This window comes from Abramis brama (assembly GCF_963993115.1).
Source record: "Abramis brama genome assembly, chromosome: 17".
NCBI lineage: Eukaryota > Metazoa > Chordata > Actinopteri > Cypriniformes > Leuciscidae > Abramis > Abramis brama.
Genome location: NC_139979.1, coordinates 300,364 through 317,500, shown reverse-complemented (window position 1 = coordinate 317,500; position 17,137 = coordinate 300,364). Strand labels below are relative to the sequence as shown.

Genomic DNA, 17,137 nt, shown 5'->3' with positions numbered 1-17,137 from the left:
AGATCTGATGTTACCAGTAAAAGTGTCCTACTTTATTTTTTTAATATATCTAGTCAGTGACGGAGTTCAAGCATATTCGTTTATAATAATGCTGTATTTTCAGCTTCAGAATCATGAATATTGTTATTCTGGTGTCTCTATTGTTCATTGGGTTTCAGCACCAAGTCCAAGACTATTCATTTACACACACGATGTAATATCAAATTTAGCATTTTAATCAACAGTTCATTTTTTGTTAACCTTTTACCATATGTCTTGGAGTATCGCTTTAATGTCGTTTAGTGAGTTCAGTTTCGTGATGTGTGTCGAATCGCGACATGAGGGCATCGTTACAGAGCCAATCACAGCCGGATCTGGAAGCTCAACGAATCCTGTTTTCTCTCCTCGCGCTCCGTCTCTCCTCAGATGTCCACCGTGATCTCCTGTCGGCGTGTGTGACGTCTAATGGCAGATGTGTGTTGTTTTCAGGTGTATCGTGGCGTTCGAGTCGGCGGCCTCCACATGAGTGTCAAACACTCCCAGTTCATGGGTCAGCCTCACTTCCCTCACGATTACCCAGACTGCCCTGCAGGAGAGCGCTTCCAGTCCGAGCAGGAGCAGGAGCTTCTCGAAAAGTTCAAAAGGTGGGATGGGAGATGTTGAGAAGTGTTGTTTTGTGTGTGTTTTGTGTCCATGATACAATAGAGAATCACTTTTGACTGTTTCAGACGTCCTCCATCAAAACGCACCAACTACATCAAACATGGCTGCTTGGCGCCGTTCCGTTGCCCCTGGCAACAGCTGACGGAGGAGTGGGAGGAGCTAGTGAGTCGGAGCGAAGAGACGGCCAGCAGAGACGAGACACCGTTCACTGTTCTGAGGTCAGTCAGTCTAACCCCGATGGCTTATGTAATTGCCATTGTGTATGAAATGTGCTATATAAATAAACTTGCCTTGCCTGGTCTAACAGTAGTGTTCAGGTACAGAAATTAATAATTAAGCCTAATTGTAAAAACACTTTCACGTTCTGTGGCTTCGTGAGAGTGTATGTCGTAGAGGCAAGCTGTGTGCCGTCTAGGTGGCTGCAGCAATGAGAACTACAAACCAAGATGGCCACCTGGTCCCGGACTACAGTTTCCAGGTTCCTCAGCGGTGGGACAGCTGTTGCAAGTGAAGGGGAAAAGCTGTTAATGAGCTGAGAACAGAGAGACTGCCTGTTTTTGTTAGAGAGCATAAAGAGTTGATTATTAAAAAGAAACCAGTGACTTGATCTCAGCCTGGACTCGATTTATGAAGCAAGCCATGCTTTGGTGATACCCTACCTCTCACGAGAGCACAGTTCACTGTAAAAAAATAAATATAGTTTCATCTTTGTTAAAGCTGGATCTTGTTGACACAGACAACACTAGGGATATTAGGCTGCTGTCACTGGTATTTAGACATAATGTTGTGTGTGTGTGTCCATTTGAGCGCTCTCTGAAACACGCCTCTCTCTCTTCTCTCTTCTTCTGTGTTTAAAATTGTTTGAATGTGTAAATTGGCAAGACAAAACACGTCCAAACTATAAACTTTCACTCTATGATGGTTAAATTTAGCAGTTAATCCGCAAATCACATGCGAGCCGATCCGTGGGGAGCTTATCCGTACGGGTTAACTGCGATCCGGTGGAATAACACACATGTTGAGGAGAGAGAGATTCGCTTTCATCTGGTTGTGTGTTGCAGGAGTCTGAAGGAGCTGCGGCTGCTGTCTGGTTGGATCCGGCGTCGACTGCGCCTGCGCATGACCCCTGACCCCCCGCTGACCCGGCTGCGCGTGACCCCTGACCCCCCTCTGACCCGGCTTGGCGTGACCCCTGACCCCCCTCTGACCCCTGCGGCGGCTACAGCTCTACAGCAGGAGTTCAGGCGTTCTCTCCTCTGGGTGCGTCTGCGTCTGCTGAGTAAAGGCCAGCCGGCACTGCACGCCATGGTGTGTGTGCCCACGACCTCTGACCTCCAGCTGCTGCGTACAGATGGACACAGCAGCGGCCCGCAGGAGCCCCGACACACAGATCACCCGAGGGACCGGAGTGACCCTGCGGATCCGGAGCGTCGGGAGCGTGTCCTGCGGGGGGTGTGTCCTCCTCCTCTTCCCAGGGTCGTGTCCCACTGCAGCCGGCAGACTCTGGGATGGGTCACGCAGGGTGACTTCTCTCTGACCTCTGGGTGTGGAGAGGCTCTGGCCTTCGTCAGCCTGACCGGCCTCACACACACACTCCTCACGCAGACACAGGACCAGCGCGGACTCGTGCTCCTGCGCAACCCCTCGTCCCTGCAGTACCGCTTCGCCCAGATCAGCCTCGACACCTGAGCGCACACACACACACACACCTCGTCCCTGCAGTACCGCCTCGCCCAGGTCAGCCTCGACACCTGAGCACACACACACACACACACCTCGTCCCTGCAGTACCGCCTCGCCCAGGTCAGCCTCGACACCTGAACGTCAGTCCGTCACATGACTGTGTTCCTCATGAGCTGCTGTTCTGTGATCTCCTCCTCCATGCATGTCGAACTTCCAAGACCATGTGCTGAAATAGTTTTGTTTTGTTTTTTAGAGAGAAACTCTTCACATCATGAATTTGTGTGTTTTTTTTCTGCTGGGATTTGAGTGATATTTGATTTGCGAAGAAATTTTATTTTGTTTAAAGGTACAATATGTAAGATTTTTGTAATAAAATATTCAAAAACCACACACATTTCACAGTGTGATATATTTCATGCAGTTGTGTACTTGTATAACTTTGTTTTGCATTAAAAATACGAGACGGGCAGAAGTTCCCCACCTTGTAAAAAATCTCCTCAACTTTGTGGTGCTTTGGTCATCCTCAGTGGAAAAACCTCCACCCACTTTGAACAGTAATCAAATACAACTAAAAGAAGCTCATTTTGTTTAGAGCTCTTGGGGAAAGGGCCCATCAAATCCGATCAGATGGAGGACCTGCGGCTAGACACGACCACAACACATGATGTAGTCAGCCGGATCCAGATCAGATGGAGGACCTGCGCCTAGACACGACCACAACGCATGATGTAGTCAGCTGGATCCAGATCAGATGGAGGACCTGCGCCTAGACACGACCACAACGCATGATGTAGTCAGCTGGATCCGGGCCGTATCCAGATCAGATGGAGGACCTGCGCCTAGACACGACCACAACGCATGATGTAGTCAGCTGGATCCGGGCCGTATCCAGATCAGATGGAGGACCTGCGCCTAGACACGACCACAATGCATGATGTAGTCAGCTGGATCCGGGCCGTATCCAGATCAGATGGAGGACCTGCGCCTAGACACGACCACAACGCATGATGTAGTCAGCCGGATCCGGGCCGTATCCAGATCAGATGGAGGACCTGCGCCTAGACACGACCACAACGCATGATGTAGTCAGCCGGATCCGGGCCGTATCCAGATCGGATGGAGGACCTGCGCCTAGACACGACCACAACACATGATGTAGTCAGCCGGATCCGGGCCGTATCCAGATCAGATGGAGGACCTGCTCCTAGACACGACCAAAACGCATGATGTAGTCAGCCGGATCCGGGCCGTATCCAGATCGGATGGAGGACCTGCGCCTAGACACGACCACAACACATGATGTAGTCAGCCGGATCCGGGCCGTATCCAGATCAGATGGAGGACCTGCTCCTAGACACGACCAAAACGCATGATGTAGTCAGCCGGATCCGGGCCGTATCCAGATCGGATGGAGGACCTGCGCCTAGACACGACCACAACACATGATGTAGTCAGCCGGATCCGGGCCGTATCCAGATCAGATGGAGGACCTGCTCCTAGACACGACCAAAACGCATGATGTAGTCAGCTGGATCCGGGCTGTATCCAGATCAGATGGAGGACCTGCGCCTAGACACGACCACAACGCATGATGTAGTCAGCCGGATCCGGGCCGTATCCAGATCAGATGGAGGACCTGCTCCTAGACACGACCAAAACGCATGATGTAGTCAGCCGGATCCGGGCCGCATCCAGATCAGATGGAGGACCTGCGCCTAGACACGACCACAACGCATGATGTAGTCAGCCGGATCCGGGCCGTATCCAGATCAGATGGAGGACCTGCTCCTAGACACGACCACAACGCATGATGTAGTCAGCCGGATCCGGGCCGTATCCAGATCAGATGGAGGACCTGCGCCTAGACACGACCACAACGCATGATGTAGTCAGCCGGATCCGGGCCGCATCCAGATCAGATGGAGGACCTGCTCCTAGACACGACCACAACGCATGATGTAGTCAGCCGGATCCGGGCCGTATCCAGATCAGATGGAGGACCTGCTCCTAGACACGACCACAACGCATGATGTAGTCAGCCGGATCCGGGCCGTATCCAGATCAGATGGAGGACCTGCTCCTAGACACGACCACAACGCATGATGTAGTCAGCCGGATCCGGGCCGTATCCAGATCAGATGGAGGACCTGCGCCTAGACACGACCACAACGCATGATGTAGTCAGCCGGATCCGGGCCGTATCCAGATCAGATGGAGGACCTGCTCCTAGACACGACCACAACGCATGATGTAGTCAGCCGGATCCGGGCCGTATCCAGATCAGATGGAGGACCTGCTCCTAGACACGACCAAAACGCATGATGTAGTCAGCCGGATCCGGGCCGTATCCAGATCAGATGGAGGACCTGCGCCTAGACACGACCACAACGCATGATGTAGTCAGCCGGATCCGGGCCGCATCCAGATCAGATGGAGGACCTGCGCCTAGACACACCTAGTGTGCGCCACAGTAGGTAAAGTGTGTTGTGTGTATTGATTATCCAAAGTGTTCAATTAAACCTCCTCTAGTTTCTGCTCAGGCAACATTAATGATGCAGCATCCAGTGCTAGTCACACACTTTACCTTCATTAGATATGAGTGGGTGTGTGTATCAAGTTTTTTATACAATACTAGTCATTTTGTCATGTTTTTCCTTCAGGCAAAGTATCAAACTCTGTTTTTTCATGTTACAATGTTTATTTAAAAAAAAAAATCACAATACTCCCATAACACTTAGACAGTTATGCATTCAAAATGAACCCTTTTATAAACTCCGTTAGACACACACACTCAGACACACACACTCACACACACACACTTACACTCTCACACACACTTGCACACACGCATTTAGATACACTCTCACTCGCGCGCACAAACACACTCGCATATTCTCTCACACACACACTCTCACATACACTCAGACACACACTGAGTGTTAGTTCTGTTCGTCCTGCAGGCTCGCTCTCTGTCTCTCTCTCTCTCTCTCTCTCTCGGTCTCTGTCTCTCTTTCTCTCTCTCTCTCTATGGCTCGTCCTGCTGTATTCCGCTGTTGCAGGTGAATTTAGACGCCAGCGCTCCGTATTTATTGTCGCCTGGCTGCGGCTGCACTTTGTCCGTACAACTTTTCCCTGAAAAACACAAACAAAATTATTATTATATTATAGTCACTTCCGGCTCGATCCCTGGACTATCAGGCGTTAGAGAGATACCTGGAATCTGGCCCATAGAAATGAACACGCTGTCCATCTTGATTCTGGGACGAGCTCGTGCGATCAGGAAAACTCCAGTGAATGCCAGCAGACACCTGAGACACACACAGACACACACACACACAGACACATCTTAAACCACAGACACATAGGTGGCAAATATTGTTATAAATAAAAATGTTGAAGAAATGCTCACCCGACCACAAACATGATGCAGTATATCACAGATAAACCATAAAATTCTTCATAAAATAAAATGCCTAGAAATACAAATATTTGTTAGTTATTTTTGGGATGAAACGCAACCGAAACACATTTGAACTCGACTGACCGGCGACGATGGCGCTGGCGGTGAAGAACACATAGTTGATGGGCACGATCTCAGTGGCGTCGAACAGCTTCATGGCCTGATTCAGAAACCTGAGGCGATCGAAGAGACCAGCGGGATTATTCCCAGCAAAATACTGAGAAGCGTGTGTGTGTGTGTGTGTATCTAACCCTGAGGCGATCAAAGAAACGAGCAAAATACTGAGAATCCCAGACAGCAACAGTGTCGGCCTAGATCCCTGTGGATTCAACACATGCCGGACATGTGGGCCGACACTGTTGCTGTCTGAGAAGCGTGTGTGTGTGTGAGACACACTTGATCTGGAAGGCACAGGACGTGATCATGATGATGAACATGATGTAGAAGATGGGATGTGAGTGTGTTGAGTGTGTGTGTGTGTGTGAGTGTGTTGAGTGTGTGTGTTTGTGTGTGTGTGTGTGGGACGCACTTGATCTGGAAGGCGCAGGACACGATCATGATGACGAACATGATGTAGAAGATGGGATAGGTGAGCTGTAAGTGACTCCCTCTGATCGTCTCCGTGATCATTCCTGAAACGGCCTTCACAGAGATCACTGTCACCGACGCTGCAACACACACACACACACACACACTGTCACTGCTCCGCGCATCAGGATCAATCATTATCAAACTAGACTGAAGTGTTTCTATGCCAAAACTAGGAAATATTTAAGGAGAGGATTTGGATTTTTTGTTTTAAATGACAATATCTGGACACTTCTCTGGTGCTCTTCGTGTGTCGGTCAAAAATTTCCATTTTTATTTTATTTATTATTTCAATGAAATGAATGTACTATATTTTAGTTTGATAATGTTTTTTATTTAATATTTTGTATTTTTAGGGGATTTTGTGGTACTAAATTATATTTACGCTGTATTTAAAATCCATTTATTCACTTTTTGAGGATAGACCTGAAAATTAAATTGTGGTAAAACTGTGGTAAATCTTGAACGCTTTAGAGCGACAGACTGAAGTTTGATCTCTTTTCAAAGACGACACTTGGCAGATTATTGCTGAAGTGGAAAAAGTTTTAAAAACTGAACTTAAAAAAAGTTACAGAATTTTATGTTTATTGTTATGAAAAATGCACTAATATACTATTTTCAAGTTGTATATGAAATATATATTTCAAAAACATGTTTTACTCTAAAACTGTGAGAAAATCAAAGCCATAAATCTAAACAAGTTGTGTTCCAAATTTGAGGTTGATATCCAAAAAAAATTATCTTTCAGTGAGATGTTGTTCGGCTGCAGTTCCAAACGCTTCCACTAGAGGAAACTCATCTCATTCATTTCTAATGCGCTCATTTCTGACCGCGAGGAGCTCAAGTGTGACTATTGTTTACAGGACCATTTAACCTGTTCGAATCATATCCATGATTTTTGTATGTTCACATCGCAAGTGCCAAAACCTTTACCAAGTTTCGTACCATTCCGATGAAGTAAAAAAAAAAAAAAAGTAACATTTTTCGTTCAAAAGTGACGAAGAGCACCAGAGGGTTAAACCAGCTTCTGTAGGATCTCAAGCCCTAATGAAAGAAACCAGACACTTTCTCATCATCTTCAGTCTCATACGGTTATAACCAGAGCAGAATCTGTTCTCACCGAGTAACGCCACCATGACCATGATGATCACGATGTGCTTCATGTTCCTGCACTTGTACAGATACATCAGGACAGCGAAGAGAATCGCTTCGAATGACTGCAGAGAGAGACAGATGAAACACTCCTCAAGCACCAGCATTTATATCGCAGTCGTGTTTGTGTCACTTTTCCAATGGCTTCTTGATCGGATCGAAGTCTGAGATGAAACTCACGAAGTAGATGAGGAAGAGCCAGCTGACCAGCGAGCGCTCCACCATGTTGGCCGTCACATGAGGGGACGAATGAGGGGCAAAGGTCACCAGAAAGTAGGTGCCGGTCAGAGCTAAAGCGCCTCCTGTGAACGAAACGGCTTTATTACAAGACGGTCAATCGCGTGTTCATGTTCACGTTCACGTTCATGTTCATGTTACATTATGAATCCAGTGTTGGGTTTCATCAGGAGTTTGTGGAAGGCAGGTCTCGTTTCCTACTGATATTCTTGAGTGATCCTCAGATCAACTGAATTAACATCACACAGAACTGGATCAGTGTGTGTGTGTGTGTGTGTGTGTAAGCAGTGATTGTTAGTGTCCAGCAGTCATGAGTTTGATTCCCAGAACAGGAATGAACTGATTTGATGTGAATAAACTCAATACTAATTGGTGGAATTGGCAATGTTGCAAACTCTCCCCAGTCTTACTTTATACTTTATAATATAACTTTGAGTTTCGTTATTTTACAGTATAACAACAGAAGACAAGAACTTGAGGCGTGAATATGAATCTGATCTCACCGAGGATATCTGAAGCACGTAACGTTTCCTTGAGGAACACCACAGAAATAACAGCACTCGCTGAAAGAGAAGAACCAACGTTACAAGCTTTAAACACCATTAGAAGATTAAAATACTGAGTGTGGTGTTTACTGTCCCTGATGTGGTGTTTTACTGTGGTGTTTTACTGTCCCTGGGTAGGTTTTACTGTGGTGTTTACTGTCCCTGATGTGGTGTTTTACTGTGGTGTTTTACTGTCCCTGATGTGGTGTTTTACTGTGGTGTTTTACTGTGGTGTTTTACTGTCTCTGTTGTGGTGTTTTACTGTGGTGTTTTACTGTCCCTGGGTAGGTTTTACTGTGGTGTTTACTGTCCCTGATGTGGTGTTTTACTGTGGTGTTTACTGTCCCTGATGTGGTGTTTTACTGTGGTGTTTTACTGTCCCTGATGTGGTGTTTTACTGTGGTGTTTTACTGTCCCTGATGTGGTGTTTTACTGTGGTGTTTACTGTCCCTGATGTGGTGTTTTACTGTGGTGTTTACTGTCCCTGATGTGGTGTTTTACTGTACCTGATGTGGTGTTTTACTGTGGTGTTTACTGTCCCTGATGTGGTGTTTTACTGTGGTGTTTACTGTCCCTGATGTGGTGTTTTACTGTGGTGTTTTACTGTCTCTGATGTGGTGTTTTACTGTGGTGTTTTACTGTCCCTGATGTGGTGTTTTACTGTGGTGTTTTACTGTCTCTGTTGTGGTGTTTTACTGTGGTGTTTACTGTCCCTGATGTGGTGTTTTACTGTGGTGTTTACTGTCCCTGATGTGGTGTTTTACTGTGGTGTTTTACTGTCCCTGATGTGGTGTTTTACTGTGGTGTTTTACTGTCCCTGATGTGGTGTTTTACTGTGGTGTTTACTGTCCCTGATGTGGTGTTTTACTGTGGTGTTTACTGTCCCTGATGTGGTGTTTTACTGTACCTGATGTGGTGTTTTACTGTGGTGTTTACTGTCCCTGATGTGGTGTTTTACTGTGGTGTTTACTGTCCCTGATGTGGTGTTTTACTGTGGTGTTTTACTGTCTCTGATGTGGTGTTTTACTGTGGTGTTTTACTGTCCCTGATGTGGTGTTTTACTGTGGTGTTTACTGTCCCTGATGTGGTGTTTTACTGTCCCTGATGTGGTGTTTTACTGTGGTGTTTACTGTCCCTGATGTGGTGTTTTACTGTGGTGTTTTACTGTCCCTGATGTGGTGTTTTACTGTCCCTGATGTGGTGTTTTACTGTGGTGTTTTACTGTCCCTGATGTGGTGATTTACTGTGTTGTTACTGTGGTGTTTACTGTGGTGTTTTACTGTGGTGTTTACTGTCCCTGATGTGGTGTTTTACTGTGTTGTTACTGTGGTGTTTTACTGTCCCTGATGTGGTGTTTTACTGTGGTGTTTACTGTGGTGTTTTACTGTCCCTGATGTGGTGTTTTACTGTGGTGTTTTACTGTCTCTGATGTGGTGTTTTACTGTGGTGTTTACTGTGGTGTTTTACTGTGGTGTTTTACTGTCCCTGATGTGGTGTTTTACTGTGGTGTTTACTGTGGTGTATTACTGTCTCTGATGTGGTGTTTTACTGTGGTGTTTTACTGTCCCTGATGTGGTGTTTTACTGTCCCTGATGTGGTGTTTTACTGTGTTGTTACTGTGGTGTTTTACTGTGGTGTTACTGTGGTGTTTTACTGTGGTGTTTACTGTCCCTGATGTGGTGTTTTACTGTGGTGTTTACTGTGGTGTTTTACTGTGGTGTTTTACTGTCCCTGATGTGGTGTTTGCTGTGGTGTTTTACTGTGGTGTTTTACTGTCCCTGATGTGGTGTTTTACTGTGGTGTTTTACTGTGGTGTTTACTGTCCCTGATGTGGTGTTTTACTGTGTTGTTACTGTGGTGTTTACTGTGGTGTTACTGTGGTGTTTTACTGTGGTATTTTACTGTGTTGTTACTTTGGTGTTTACTGTGGTGTTTTACTGTGTTGTTACTGTGGTGTTTTACTGTGGTGTTTTACTGTCTCTGATGTGGTGTTTTACTGTGTTGTTACTGTGGTGTTTACTGTGGTGTTTTACTGTGGTGTTACTGTGGTGTTTTACTGTGTTGTTACTGTGGTGTTTAATGTGGTGTTTTATTGTGGTGTTTTACTGTGGTGTTTTACTGTCCCTGATGTGGTGTTTTACTGTGTTGTTACTGTGGTGTTTACTGTGGTGTTTTACTGTCCCTGATGTGGTGTTTTACTGTGTTGTTACTGTGGTGTTTTACTGTGGTGTTACTGTGTTGTTTTACTGTGGTGTTTTACTGTCCCTGATGTGTTTTACTGTGTTATTACTGTGGTGTTTTACTGTCCCTGATGTGGTGTTTTACTGTGTTGTTACTGTGGTGTTTTACTGTGGTGTTACTGTGGTGTTTTACTGTGGTGTTTTACTGTCCCTGATGTGTTTTACTTTGTTGTTACTGTGGTGTTTTACTGTCCCTGATGTGGTGTTTTACTGTGTTGTTACTGTGGTGTTTTACTGTGGTGTTACTGTGGTGTTTTACTGTATTGTTACTGTGTTGTTTTACTGTGGTGTTTTACTGTCCCTGATGTGTTTTACTGTGTTATTACTGTGGTGTTTTACTGTGGTGTTTTATTGTCCCTGATGTGGTGTTTTACTGTGTTGTTACTGTGGTGTTTACTGTGGTGTTTTATTGTCCCTGATGTGGTGTTTTACTGTATTGTTTTACTGTGGTGTTTACTGTCCCTGATGTGGTGTTTTACTGTGTTGTTACTGTGGTGTTTTACTGTGGTGTTTTACTGTCCCTGATGTGGTGTTTTACTGTGTTGTTACTGTGGTGTTTTACTGTGGTGTTACTGTGGTGTTTTACTGTATTGTTACTGTGTTGTTTTACTGTGGTGTTTTACTGTCCCTGATGTGTTTTACTGTGTTATTACTGTGGTGTTTTACTGTGGTGTTTTATTGTCCCTGATGTGGTGTTTTACTGTGTTGTTACTGTGGTGTTTACTGTGGTGTTTTATTGTCCCTGATGTGGTGTTTTACTGTGTTGTTACTGTGGTGTTTTACTGTGGTGTTTTACTGTGTTGTTACTGTGGTGTTATACTGTGTTGTTACTGTGGTGTTTTACTGTGTTGTTACTGTGGTGTTTTACTGTGGTGTTTTACTGTCCCTGATGTGGTGTTTTACTGTGTTGTTACTGTGGTGTTTTACTGTGGTGTTTTACTGTGTTGTTACTGTGGTGTTATACTGTGTTGTTACTGTGGTGTTTTACTGTGTTGTTACTGTGGTGTTTTACTGTGTTGTTTTACTGTGTTGTTACTGTGGTGTTTTACTGTGGTGTTTTACTGTCCCTGATGTGGTGTTTTACTGTGTTGTTACTGTGGTGTTTTACTGTGGTGTTTTACTGTGTTGTTACTGTGGTGTTATACTGTGTTGTTACTGTGGTGTTTTACTGTGTTGTTACTGTGGTGTTTTACTGTGTTGTTTTACTGTGTTGTTACTGTATTGTTTTACTGTGGTGTTTACTGTCCCTGATGTGGTTTTTTACTGTGTTGTTACTGTGGTGTTTTATTGTGGTGTTTACTGTCCCTGATGTGGTGTTTTACTGTGTTGTTACTGTGGTGTTGTTACTGTGGTGTTTTACTGTGTTGTTACTGTGGTGTTATACTGTGTTGTTACTGTGGTGTTTTACTGTGTTGTTACTGTGGTGTTTTACTGTTGTTTTACTGTGTTGTTACTGTGGTGTTTTACTGTGTTGTTACTGTGGTGTTTTACTGTGGTGTTTTACTGTGTTGTTACTGTGGTGTTTACTGTGGTGTTTTATTGTGGTGTTTTACTGTGTTGTTACTGTGGTGTTTACTGTGGTGTTACTGTGTTGTTTTACTGTGTTGTTTTACTGTGGTGTTTACTGTCCCTGATGTGTTGTTTTACTGTGTTGTTTTACTGTGGTGTTTTACTCCGGTGTTTTACTCTGGTGTTTTACTGTGGTGTTTTACTGTCCCTGATGTGGTGTTTACTGTCCCTGATGTGGTGTTTTACTCTGGTGTTTTACTGTCCCTGATGTGGTGTTTTACTCTGGTGTTTTACTGTCCCTGATGTGGTGTTTTACTGTGGTGTTTTACTGTCCCTGATGTGGTGTTTTACTGTGGTGTTTTACTGTCCCTGATGTGGTGTTTTACTGTGGTGTTTTACTGTCCCTGATGTGGTGTTTTACTGTGGTGTTTTACTGTCCCTGATGTGGTGTTTTACTGTGGTGTTTTACTGTCCCTGATGTGGTGTTTTACTGTGTTTTTTTACTGTGGTGTTTTACTGTGTTGTTACTGTGGTGTTGTTACTGTGGTGTTTTACTGTGGTGTTTACTGTGGTGTTTTACTGTCCCTGATGTGGTGTTTTACTGTGTTTTTTTACTGTGGTGTTTTACTGTGTTGTTACTGTGGTGTTGTTACTGTGGTGTTTTACTGTGTTTTTTTACTGTGGTGTTTTACTGTGTTGTTACTGTGGTGTTGTTACTGTGGTGTTTTACTGTGTTGTTACTGTGGTGTTTACTGTGGTGTTTTATTGTGGTGTTTTACTGTGTTGTTACTGTGGTGGTTACTGTGTTGTTTTACTGTGTTGTTTTACTGTGGTGTTTACTGTCCCTGATGTGTTGTTTTACTGTGTTGTTTTACTGTGGTGTTTTACTCCGGTGTTTTACTCTGGTGTTTTACTGTGGTGTTTTACTGTCCCTGATGTGGTGTTTACTGTCCCTGATGTGGTGTTTTACTGTGGTGTTTTACTGTCCCTGATGTGGTGTTTTACTGGGGTGTTTTACTGTCCCTGATGTGGTGTTTTACTGTGTTTTTTTTACTGTGGTGTTTTACTGTGTTGTTACTGTGTTGTTTTACTGTGGTGTTTTACTGTTCCTGATGTGGTGTTGCTGTGTTGTTTTACTGTGGTGTTTTACTGTCCCTGATGTGGTGTTTACTGTGGTGTTTTACTGTCCCTGATGTGTTGTTTTACTGTGTTGTTACTGTGTTGTTTTACTGTGGTGTTTTACTGTTCCTGATGTGGTGTTTTACTGTGTTGTTACTGTGGTGTTTTACTGTCCCTGATGTTGTGTTTTACTGTGGTGTTTTACTGTGTTTTTACTGTGGTGTTTTACTGTGGTGTTTTACTGTCCCTGATGTGGTGTTTTACTGTGTTGTTTTACTGTGTTGTTTTACTGTGGTGTTTTACTGTGGTGTTTTACTGTCCCTGATGTGGTGTTTTACTGTGGTGTTTTACTGTCCCTGGGTAGGTTTTACTGTGGTGTTTTACTCTGGTGTTTTACTGTGGTGTTTTACTGTGGTGTTTACTGTCCCTGATGTGGTGTTTTACTGTGTTGTTACTGTGTTGTTTTACTGTGGTGTTTTACTGTGGAGTTTACTGTCCCTGATGTGGTGTTTTACTGTGTTGTTACTGTGGTGTTTTATTGTCCCTGATGTGGTGTTTTACTGTGGTGTTTTACTGTCCCTGATGTGGTGTTTTACTGTGGTGTTTTACTGTGGTGTTTTACTGTCCCTGGTGTGGTGTTTTACTGTCCCTGATGTGGTGTTTTACTGTCCCTGATGTGGTGTTTTACTGTGGTATTTTACTGTCCCTGATGTTGTTTTACTGTGGTATTTTACTGTCCCTGATGTGGTGTTTTACTGTGGTGTTTACTGTCCCTGATGTGGTGTTTTACTGTGGTGTTTTACTGTGGTGTTTTACTGTCCCTGATGTGGTGTTTTACTGTCCCTGATGTGGTGTTTTACTGTGGTATTTTACTGTCCCTGATGTTGTTTTACTGTGGTATTTTACTGTCCCTGATGTGGTGTTTTACTGTGGTGTTTACTGTCCCTGATGTGGTGTTTTACTGTGGTGTTTTACTGTGGTGTTTACTGTCCCTGATGTGGTGTTTTACTGTGGTGTTTTACTGTCCCTGATGTTGTGTTTTACTGTGGTGTTTTACTGTCCCTGATGTGGTGTTTTACTGTGGTGTTTTACTGTCCCTAATGTTGTGTTTTACTGTGGTGTTTTACTGTCCCTGATGTGGTGTTTTATTGTCCCTGATGTGGTGTTTCACTGTGGTGTTTTACTGTCCCTGATGTGGTGTTTTACTGTGCTGTTTTACTGTGGTATTTTACTGTCCCTGATGTGGTGTTTTACTGTGGTGTTTTACTGTCCCTGATGTGGTGTTTTACTGTCCCTGATGTGGTGTTTTACTGTGCTGTTTTACTGTGGTATTTTACTGTCCCTGATGTGGTGTTTTACTGTGGTGTTTTACTGTCCCTGATGTGGTGTTTTACTGTGGTGTTTTACTGTCCCTGATGTGGTGTTTTACTGTGGTGTTTACTGTCCCTGATGTGGTGTTTTACTGTGGTGTTTTACTGTCCCTGATGTGGTGTTTTACTGTGGTGTTTTACTGTCCCTGATGTGGTGTTTTACTGTGGTGTTTTACTGTGTTTTTTTACTGTGGTGTTTTACTGTGTTGTTACTGTGGTGTTTTACTGTGGTGTTTTACTGTGGTGTTACTGTGATGTTTTACCGATGACAGACACGCAGCCGAGAGGAGCGATGAGCGACGCCGGAGCAAATCCATATGCAGCGAAGTTTCCCAGTTCTCCCAATCCCATGAGCAAGATCCCACACCACCACAGACGACTGGTGTAGTACGGGCTTGTCCCGCGCTGAGACTGACGCATGTGTGTGTATTTCTGCACAGCAAACACCAGCAGAGATCGAAACACTGAAACACTGAAGAGCAGATGTTTGTGAATGATGTACATGCGACTGTTAATGAGTGTCGAGGTTCACCTGGATATTTAAGGAGATGCTGATGAGAAAGTTTCCACACACTGCAATGCAGATCCCCACGATATAAACCTGCGAACACAAAACATCAGCTCATAGGCCACAGAAACACACGTGTGTTGATCCTGAAACAACATCCCTATCGAAGATAGTCAAAAAAGTCTAAATGAATCCTAAAATTATGAGAAAACAATAGGCTGATAAATAATGTCGCTAGTGTAGGGAAAGATGGGACTAAGTACAGGAGTACTGAGTTTATTCTCAGATTAGATGCTGTTTTAGCTGTAGTTTGAATTTAATCTCAGGTTAGAGGCTGTAGTTTATTGTTTAATCACAGATTGAGTTTAATCTCAGATAAAAGGCTGTATCTTGAGTTTAATCTCAGATTGAGTTTAATCTCAGGTTAGATGATGTTTTTGCTGTAGTTTGAGTTTAATCTCAGGTTAGAGGCTGTAGTTTGAGTTTAATCTCAAATTGAGTTTAATCTCAGATAAAAGGCTGTAGTTTGAGTTTAATCTCAGATAAGAGGCTGTAGTTTGAGTTTAATCTCAGATAAGAGGCTGTAGTTTGAGTTTAATCTCAAATTGAGTTTAATCTCAGATAAAAGGCTGTAGTTTGAGTTTAATCTCAGATAAGAGGCTGTAGTTTGAGTTTAATCTCAGATAAGAGGCTGTAGTTTGAGTTTAATCTCAGATAAGAGGCTGTAGTTTGAGTTTAATCTCAGATAAGGCTGTAGTTTGAGTTTAATCTCAGATTAGATGCTGTTTTAGCTGTAGTTTGAGTTTAATCTCAGATAAGAGGCTATAGTTTGAGTTTAATCTCAGATTAGATGCTGTTTTAGATGCTGTTTTATCTTAGTTTGAGTTTAATCTCAGATTAGATGCTGCTTTAGTTTAGTTTGAGTTTAATATAAGATTAGATGCTGCTTTAGCTGTAGTTTGAGTTTAATCTCAGATTAGATGCTGTTAGCTGCAGTTTGAGTTTAATTTCAGGTTAGATGCTGTTTTTGGTGTAGTTTGAGTTTAATCTCAGGTTAGATGCTGTAGTTTGAGTTTAATCTCAGGTTAGATGCTGTAGTTTGAGTTTAATTTCAGGTTAGATGCTGTTTTAGCTGTAGTTTGAGTTTAATCTCAGGTTAGATGGTATATTTTGAGTTTAATCTCAGGTTAGATGCTGTAGTTTGAGTTAAATGTCAGATTAGATGCTGTTTTAGCTGTAGTTTGAGTTTAATCTCAGGTTAGATGCTGTTTTAGCTGTAGTTTGAGTTTAATCTCAGATTAGATGCTGTAGTTTGCGTTTAATCTCAGATACACTGTTAATTTTGTACCTCCATCCTGGATCTTCACTTGTAGTTCCCACAAGGCATGTAAAGTGAGTGAATAACCACATTCACAAACACACTGCACAAGTGAAAAGAACAACAGACACAACTTCAACACAACTGTGTGCGTGTTCAGCTCTTTAAAGCTCTATGATTGGTCTGTTTTACAGAGGTGCATATATTCCTCACACAGGTATCATGATGTACAACCACGTATCTCCATGAGACAGAAAAAACAACAAAAACAATGTCAAATCCCATTCAGTGAATCAAAACCTTTGACTTCCAGAGAAAGAATGTAATTAACACTTTCATAAACTGAACATTACTTTCTAAACATACTTTGCTGATCTAATAAGATAACAACCTGACATCAAACATTAATAGTAGCTATTTGACAATAAGCAACCGCTCAACAGTGCATATAAATAACAAGACTAATAATAAAGATTGAATTAGAGGCTCAGTCCACACTTATTGTTATGAAAACAGCAGTTATGAGCAGAAATACATACAGCTTCTCCGGTACAGGAACGAGCGCAGTGCTGGGACTTTCTCTCTGTGTGTGTGTGTGTGTGTGTGTGTGTTCATGCTTACAGGACTCTTTGTGCAGGCCAGGACAATAGTGTTCTGTGAGTGTGTGTGAGCTGTGCTGGATGGACAGTAGATCTATTATCTCACTTTACAGCACATTCTTGCATGATGATAACACTAAGAATGTGTGTTTAAATGTAGGCCTATT

The 17,137-nt window shown here is 43.5% G+C and overlaps 2 protein-coding genes across 2 annotated transcripts in view; one reads left to right on the top strand and one right to left on the bottom strand.

Moving 5' to 3' along the window:
* pop1 (POP1 homolog, ribonuclease P/MRP subunit) overlaps positions 1–2,412 on the top strand; it is a 32,952-nt gene extending 30,540 nt beyond the window's left edge. The window contains exons 14-16 of the mRNA XM_084089599.1: positions 469–623; positions 708–860; positions 1,704–2,412. Of these exons, the coding sequence (XP_083945725.1) occupies positions 469–623; positions 708–860; positions 1,704–2,331 (936 nt within the window). The 3' untranslated portion in view covers positions 2,332–2,412. The remainder of the gene's footprint in view (positions 1–468; positions 624–707; positions 861–1,703) is intronic.
* A 2,598-nt stretch (positions 2,413–5,010) lies between these two features.
* Positions 5,011–16,980, bottom strand: nipal2 (NIPA like domain containing 2). Its single transcript, XM_084089609.1, has 12 exons — positions 16,911–16,980; positions 16,402–16,474; positions 15,078–15,146; positions 14,809–14,977; positions 8,266–8,325; positions 7,706–7,827; positions 7,494–7,590; positions 6,315–6,453; positions 5,870–5,958; positions 5,735–5,798; positions 5,539–5,633; positions 5,011–5,457 (listed from the first exon to the last, which is right to left on the bottom strand). Exons 2-12 carry the CDS (start codon positions 16,405–16,407, stop codon positions 5,351–5,353), a joined length of 1,017 nt encoding a protein of 338 aa, XP_083945735.1. The 5' UTR covers positions 16,408–16,474; positions 16,911–16,980; the 3' UTR covers positions 5,011–5,350.
* Positions 16,981–17,137: the final 157 nt, after the last annotated feature.

Excerpts from the sequence above, each read along its gene's own strand:
- nipal2 (XM_084089609.1), bottom strand. Across the intron at positions 7,828-8,265 it reads ACGTGCTTCAGATATCCTCG|GAGGCGCTTTAGCTCTGACC; the intron begins GTGAGATCAGAT and ends TTTCGTTCACAG. Across the intron at positions 5,634-5,734 it reads TGCATCATGTTTGTGGTCGG|GTGTCTGCTGGCATTCACTG; the intron begins GTGAGCATTTCT and ends TGTGTGTCTCAG.